Source organism: Triticum aestivum, chromosome 3A (genome assembly GCF_018294505.1).
Source record: "Triticum aestivum cultivar Chinese Spring chromosome 3A, IWGSC CS RefSeq v2.1, whole genome shotgun sequence".
Lineage (NCBI taxonomy): Eukaryota > Viridiplantae > Streptophyta > Magnoliopsida > Poales > Poaceae > Triticum > Triticum aestivum.
In genome coordinates, this window is record NC_057800.1 from 701,748,647 (window position 1) to 701,756,684 (window position 8,038).

General features: G+C 51.8%; 1 protein-coding gene across 1 annotated transcript; it reads left to right on the top strand.

The window, feature by feature from the left end:
* Positions 1-320: 320 nt before the first annotated feature.
* On the top strand, positions 321-1,221 carry LOC123059254 (uncharacterized). Its single transcript, XM_044481860.1, has 2 exons — positions 321-586; positions 834-1,221. Exons 1-2 carry the CDS (start codon positions 439-441, stop codon positions 1,088-1,090), a joined length of 405 nt encoding a protein of 134 aa, XP_044337795.1. The 5' UTR covers positions 321-438; the 3' UTR covers positions 1,091-1,221.
* Positions 1,222-8,038: the final 6,817 nt, after the last annotated feature.

Genomic DNA, 8,038 nt, shown 5'->3' on the forward strand with positions numbered 1-8,038 from the left:
AATGCTCCGAACACGGCATGTTTTTGTTGTTTCTAGATGGGTCCAGTAGATTCACACGATTAGTTTTGCCGTGCAGGTGTTGTACTTCACATTTACTATAATGCATTGATTGGATCATACTATGAAACAAAGGTGGTTTTGAACTGAACTCAATCTTGAGAGCTCAAAAACGTTTGTGTGATACTGCAACAGTAAGCATGCAGAGAACAGTAGTTGAAATGAAAGTAAGATAGACGAGTGGATGAGCTATTGAATGGCAGGTACATGCACAACTACACTTCTCACCCTAACTCTATAAATACTTCTTCACCCCCAACTGCTGCATCAAGTCTGGGTTCCTTCTGATTGAGTTGGGAAACTGTAGTTTACCATTCAGCAGCAGTTTATCTTCTTTTTATCTTACCGGTTCAGAAGTTTATCTTGGCGAGATGGACCCGCATGGGCCTGGAGGAGGACCGGGTTGGGGAGGCCCTGCAGGGTTGGACCCAGGAGGGTGGGGTCCGGTTCCACCTGGCGGGCCTGGGTTTCCTGGTGGCCCTGGCCCTGGTTTCTGGGGGCCTGAGTTCGGTGGATTCTTCGGATCCTGGTAAGTTGAATTCTCAGCTTACTGATGGAGGTCATCAGTTCAATCAGTTAGATTGTCAACTGTTCTCCCTTCTAAAAAATCAGTCTATCTCTAAGAAATCAGTCTATTCGCTCGGTAGATGATTAGTGGTTCGGGGATCAAGTATAATATTTTCAGCACCAACTACTAGTAGTTTAATTTTGAACTCTGAATCTCTTTTGTTGTACACGGATACATCTGAAGCTCTGGATGAACGCTTCTTCTGCAGCTTCTACCTCATGTGCTGCTGCTGCCTGCTCCAAGATTGCTGCGGTCCTTTGTTCGGACACCCGGGCCCTGGCGCTCAGCTGCCTCCTTTCTGATAGCCTGTGGAGCTGCGGGTCATATCGACCACAAGAAACAACGCACTTGAGAACAATTTCTAGACTAAGTATCCACGGAAGAACACAATTGTGTGAAGATATTGCATCTTGGGAGTTCCCTTTGCTACTATGTAAAAGCATACTTATTGTCTTAGTAGTATAAATCCTGGAGATCATTATTTCAGTCCTAGTTTTCATATCCTCACGAGCTGCAATGTCTGAGTTGGATCAGCATCTGCATGAACATGTTGACTTCTTCTTTTTGTGTTGATGTATAAAAAGTTATGTTCAGAAGTGACTGTTATGTGGTTGCATTAAATATTTGCTTGTTTCGATACCCTTTCAGGATGAAGTGACTAACCGCTTCGTTTGATGCTAAAATGAGCTCGCTTTTGACGTATGCTTTTCTGGTTGTGTGAAAATATATGCTAGTTTTCATACCATTTTGCTCTGCTTTTGAAGTATTTTTCAATTGATCCGCTTTATTCTATTTATCTGCTTGTCTTCTCAGTACTACTCCCTCCGTTCCAAAATAGATGACTCAACTTTGTACTAACTTTGTACAAAGTTGAGTCATCTATTCTGGAACAGAGGGAGTACTTGTTATTTATCTAGGGGCCTTCCTAATAGTTCATTCTTTTTAGTGTGTTTCCAGTTTGTACCTTTTGTTGTAGCTGGTTAAATTCAATGCTTCCATATTGCATCATAATGCATTTCTGGGAGCTGAATGCCTTGGGACCATTTTCTGCATGATGATAGGTTGGAACATTTTTATCTATTGCAGGATTTCGACATGTTTTACTCTAACAAATGATTCCAAATCTTCTTGATTTCTTGCTTAAATAATGAGAATTTAGGTTAGGTTCCAATGGCATATTCTGCCCCTTTTCCCAGGAGCTAATAATTCAGAGAAATGATGGAGATGGTTAGGTAGGACTTGTGGAAACTAAGCTCACCACTATAGCGAGAATTAGAAATGATTGTAGTAGCATTCTTCTAGAAAAGACTGGTACCGCAACCTGAAAATCTATGAACAGCTTATTACATTTTTTTTCTGTTGCACAGTTTGCAAATATCATCTCTTGTTATTTCAATTTAGCCGTTAACCATTTTGGATAAAGGCTTCATACGATGTTTGTAGCACAATTGCTCTTAATAAATTCAGCTGTGCTTTTTTGCATACTCCCTCCTTCCATCTATATAGGGCCTAATACATTTTTCGAGGCTAAGTTTGACCAAATGTTAGAGCAATAATATATGACATGCAACTTACACAAAGTACATCGTCAAATTCGTATGTGAAATGAGCTTTCAATGATATAATTTTCACATTATGCATGCCATGTACTATTAATCTTGTCAATAGTCAAACGCGGTCTTGAAAAACGCATTAGGCCCTATATAGATGGAAGGAGGGAGTACCAAAGTTTTTGCTTCAGTCAACCATAAATGCCCCTGAAAAATTGATGCGTCCTGGAGCTGTGCTGGTGTGGAGGGCGTGTACGGATCGCTGTGGGGCACGCACAGAGGCGTCTGCCCGCTTTCGACAAGGTCAGCTTGCTGCACGGACGAAAACCTATGCTAGCTATCTCAATTATTCAGCTATTTTCTTGCTGGTCAGAGTATATCAAGCTTAACTATGGGCCTGTTCGGAACTCCTCCAACTTCACAAAACTCCCCAAATCCAGCTTCTGTTCTCAGCTTCTCACTACATGTCAAGCTTGGTCTGTCTGCAACCTACTCTTTGAACACCTCTAAGTTGCATGTGAAAGTTGCCTGGCTGACTTGTTGTGCGCCTGATTGGGAACGAAGCTGTTCAACCAGTAGTTGTTTGTATGATTTACATTTACAACTCTGTTATATATCTTCGGTCTCAACTTTTTAGAAGCTTCTGTTTGTAACAAACATAAGATAAATGGACAAAACTGTACGTTGGTCCTGCAATTTGTTTGTTGTTGGATTTCGGTGTTGCTTCAGAAAAATCAGCTAGATGGGTCTGCTAGATTCAGATGTCCACATACTATTTTTGCTATGAAACAAAGTGGTTTAGAACTCAATCTCTAGTGCTCAAATTGTCCCCGTAATGCTGCATGCAGTAGTTAGCAGAAAACAGTAGTTGAAATGGAAGATAGACCAGTGGGTGAGCCATTGAACAGAAGGTACATGCACAACTACCAGTTCTCACTCTACCTCTATAAATTCTTCTTCACCACAAACTGCTGCACCAAGTCTCGGTTTGTTCTTTCTGATTGAGTTGTGAAGCTCTAGTTTACTATTCAGCATCAGTTTAGCTTCTTTTTCAATTTAGTAGGAGCAATTCAGGGTAGGTTAGATCCGCATGGGCCTGGAGGACCGGGCTGGCACTACCAGAAAAACTGGGGTTGCCGACGGCCAAATCTATGCCGACAGCCCCCGTCGGCATCTATGGACCTATACCGACGGCCAAGGATAGGCCATAGGCGTAGAAATAGCCGTCGGCATACATCCATCTATGCCGACGGGGCCGTCGGCATAGACGAGGCCGTCGGGACCGCCCGAGATACGCCTACGGGGCCCGTCGGCATAGGACAGGCCGTCGGCATAGCCCGGGCCCCCCTGCCCGGTCAGCGCTGACCATTTGACGGCGTTGACCCTACGCCGACGGGCGGTAACGGCGGTCGTCGGCATATCTGTGGCAGAGGTATGCCTACGGCACAGCCGTCAACATAGGCCCCTCTGCCACATCATCGATCCGTGTGCCACGCCACGTCATTGATCCGTGGGACAACCTCCGTGTGTGCACAGATATGCCGACGGCCTTGCCGTCGACATACGTGTATTTTACTTTATTTTTTTATTTTTACTTTGTTTTGTTATTTTTACTTTATTTTAGTTTTTTTTTGCATAAGATAATTATGCCTTATCTAAAAAAACATACCCGATGGTATATCGATTGCCCCCCGTTATGAACGTCGCTATCGCCATGTCATGGAGGGGGGAAACGGTCGACACGGAAGAAATTCTGGTTGGTGGGGGGATTCGGGGTGTAGCTATGTCACCGAAACATCGCACGGGTCCCGATGCATATGTGAAAGTGTTCATGCATGCGTAGACGCCCGTCTTGGGGCTCCGGGGTGTGCCCCCCCTCACGGACGGCGCCGCCGCCGGCACCTGGAGGGGGGAAAACGGACGCGTCGGGTCTACACGGAGGGGATCTTGCTGTGGGTCTGGCCCGGATGTTGCTCCAAAGTGTTCCTATGGGCTGACCTAACACAACCGGGTGGGGAGGTCCACTGGTCAAAGCCCGTCCGTGCAAAGTCAAAGGGCTAGATCCCGTGGTCAAACGCTACAGGGTTAGGCGGGACGGGGGCACTGGGGGGGAGGGTAGCAATGCCACCGGAGCGTCGCACCGGGCCCTCATACATGCGGGGTGGTGTGGTGGCCTGTTCGAAGAGGCGGGACGCGTCTCCGGGGCGTGGCCCCCCCTCACGGACGGCGATGACACGGTAGTAGACGTTCTGCGGTAACGATGCGGCGTCAATATTACTAAATACTCGGAGCGCGATAAAATCTTGAGTTTTTTGCACGACGTGGGCACATGTGCTATAGGAACGATGGTATTTTTTCATAATTTTTGGTGATGGAGAAGTATCCAAAAAATTCCCTCTACGCGGATTGCCCTTCGCGCGTCTACGGCTGTGCCCGGCGGCCTCCGGGGGCTAGCATGCCGCCAAATCTTGCGTAGGCGGCCTCTCACAAGTCTGGAAGTGTTGTGGCGGTTGCAAACGCCCGGCACGCATGTCCGGGGTGTGCCCCCCTCACGGACGGCGCCGACGCCGGCACCTGGAGGGGGGAAACGGACGCGTCGGGTCTACACGGAGGGGATCTTGCTGTGGGTCTGTCCCGGATGTTGCTCCAAAGTGTTCCTATGGGCTGACCTAACACAATCGGGTGGGGAGGTCCACTGGTCAAAGCCCGTCCGTGCAAAGTCAAAGGGCTAGATCCCGTGGTAAAACGCTACAGGGGACGGGGGCACTGGGGGGTAGCAATGCCACCAGAGCATCGCATCGGGCCCTCATACATGCAGGGTGGTGTGGTGGCATGTCCGATGAGGCGGGATGCGTCTCCGGGGCGTGGCCCCCTCTCACGGACGGCGATGACACGGTAGTAGACGTTCTGCGGTAACGATGCGGCGTCAATATTACTAAATACTCGGAGCGCGATAAAATCATGAGTTTTTTTGCACGACGTGGGCACATGTGCTATAGGAACGATGGTATTTTTTCATAATTTTTGGTGATGGAGAAGTATCCAAAAAATTCCCTCTACGCGGATTGCCCTTCGCGCGTCTACGGCTGTGGCCTGCGGCCTCCGGGGGCTAGCATGCCGCCAAATATTGCGTAGGCGGCCTCTCACAAGTCTGGAAGTGTTGTGGCGGTTGCAAACGCCCGGCACGCATGTCCGGGGTGTGCCCCCCTCACGGACGGCGCCGCCGCCGGCACCTGGAGGGGGGAAACGGACGCGTCTGGTCTACACGGAGGGGATCTTGCTGTGGGTCTGTCCCGGATGTTGCTCCAAAGTGTTCCTATGGGCTGACCTAACACAACCGGGTGGGGAGGTCCACTGGTCAAAGCCCGTCCGTGCAAAGTCAAAGGGCTAGATCTCGTGGTCAAACGCTACAGGGTTAGGCGGGACGGGGGCACTGGGGGGGGGGGTAGCAATGCCACCGGAGCGTCGCACCGGGCCCTCATACATGCGGGGTGGTGTGGTGGCCTGTCCGAAGAGGCGGGACGCGTCTCCGGGGCATGGCCCCCCCTCACGGACGGCGATGACACGGTAGTAGACGTTCTGCGGTAACGATGCGGCGTCAATATTACTAAATACTCGGAGCGTGATAAAATCATGAGTTTTTTGCACGACGTGGGCACATGTGCTATAGGAATGATGGTATTTTTTCATAATTTTTGGTGATGGAGAAGTATCCGAAAATTCCCTCTACGCGGATTGCCCTTCGCGCGTCTACGGCTGTGGCCGGCGGCCTGCGGGGGCTAGCATGCCGCCAAAACTTGCGTAGGCGGCCTCTCACAAGTCTGGAAGTGTTGTGGCGGCTGCAAATGCCGGGGTGTGCCCCCCTCACGGACGGCGCCGCCGCCGGCACCTAGAGGGGGGAAACGGACGCGTCGGGTCTACACGGAGGGGATCTTGCTGTGGGTCTGTCCCGGATGTTGCTCCAAAGTGTTCCTATGGGCTGACCGAACAAAACCGGGTGGGGAGGTCCACTGGTCAAAGCCCGTCCGTGCAAAGTCAAAGGGCTAGATCCCATGGTAAAATGCTACAGGGTTAGGCAGGACGGGGCCACTGGGGGGTAGCAATGCCACCGGAGCATCGCACCGGGCCCTCATACATGCGGGGTGGTGTGGTGGCCTGTTCGAAGAGGCGGGACGCGTCTCCGGGGCGTGGCCCCCCCTCACGGACGGCGATGACACGGTAGTAGACGTTCTGCGGTAACGATGCGGCGTCAATATTACTAAATACTCGGAGCGCGATAAAATCATGAGTTCTTTTGCACGACGTGGGCACATGTGCTATAGGAACGATGGTATTTTTTCATAATTTTTGGTGATGGAGAAGTATCCGAAAAATTCCCTCTACGCGGATTGCCCTTCGCGCGTCTACGGCTGTGCCCGGCGGCCTCCGGGGGCTAGCATGCCGCCAAATCTTGCGTAGGCGGCCTCTCACAAGTCTGGAAGTGTTGTGGCGGTTGCAAACGCCCAGCACGCATGTCCGGGGTGTGCCCCCCTCACGGACGGTGCCGCCGCCGACACCTGGAGGGGGGAAACGGACGCGTCGGGTCTACACGGAGGGGATCTTGTTGTGGGTCTGTCCCGGATGTTGCTCCAAAGTGTTCCTATGGGCTGACCTAACACAACCGGGTGGGGAGGTCAACTGGTCAAAGCCCGTCTGTGAAAAGTCAAAGGGCTATATCCCGTGGTCAAACGCTACAGGGTTAGGCGGGACGGGGGCACTAGGGGTAGCAATGCCACCGGAGCGTCGCACCGGACCCTCATACATGCGGGGTGGTGTGGTGGCATGTCCGAAGAGGCGGGACGCGTCTCCGGGGTGGGCCCCCCCCCTCACGGACGGCGATGACACGGTAGTAGACGTTCTGCGGTAACGATGCGGCGTCAATATTACTAAATACTCGGAGTGCGATAAAATCATGAGTTTTTTGGCACGACGTGGGCACATGTGCTATAGGAACGATGGTATTTTTTCATAATTTTTGGTGATGGAGAAGTATCCGAAAAATTCCCTCTACGCGGATTGCCCTTCGCGCGTCTACGCTGTGGCCGGCGGCCTCCGGGGGCTAGCATGCCGCCAAATCTTGCATAGGCGGCCTCTCACAAGTATGGAAGTGTTGTGGCGGTTGCAAACGCCCGGCACGCGTGTCCGGGGTGTGCCCCCCTCACGGACGGCGCCGCCGCCGGCACCTGGAGGGGGGAAACGGACGCGTCGGGTCTACACGGAGGGGATCTTGCTGTGGGTCTGGCCCGGATGTTGCTCCGAAGTGTTCCTATGGGCTGACCTAACACAACCGGGTGGGGAGGTCCACTGGTCAAAGCCCGTCCGTGCAAAGTCAAAGGGCTAGATCTCGTGGTCAAACACTACAGGGTTAGGCGGGACGGGGGCACTGGGGGGGGGGGGTAGCAATGCCACCGGAGCGTCGCACCGGGCCCTCATACATGCGGGGTGGTGTGGTGGCCTGTCCGAAGAGGCGGGACGCGTCTCCGGGGCGTGGCCCCCCCTCACGGACGGCGATGACACGGTAGTAGACGTTCTGCGGTAACGATGCGGCGTCAATATTACTAAATACTCGGAGCGCGATAAAATCATGAGTTTTTTGCACGACGTGGGCACATGTGCTATAGGAACGATGGTATTTTTTCATAATTTTTGGTGATGGAGAAGTATCCGAAAAATTCCCTCTACGCGGATTGCCCTTCGCGCGTCTACGGCTGTGGCCTGCGGCCTCCGGGGGCTAGCATGCCGCCAAATCTTCCGTAGGCGGCCTCTCACAAGTTTGGAAGTGTTGTGGCGGTTGCAAACGCCCTGCACGCATGTCCGGGGTGTG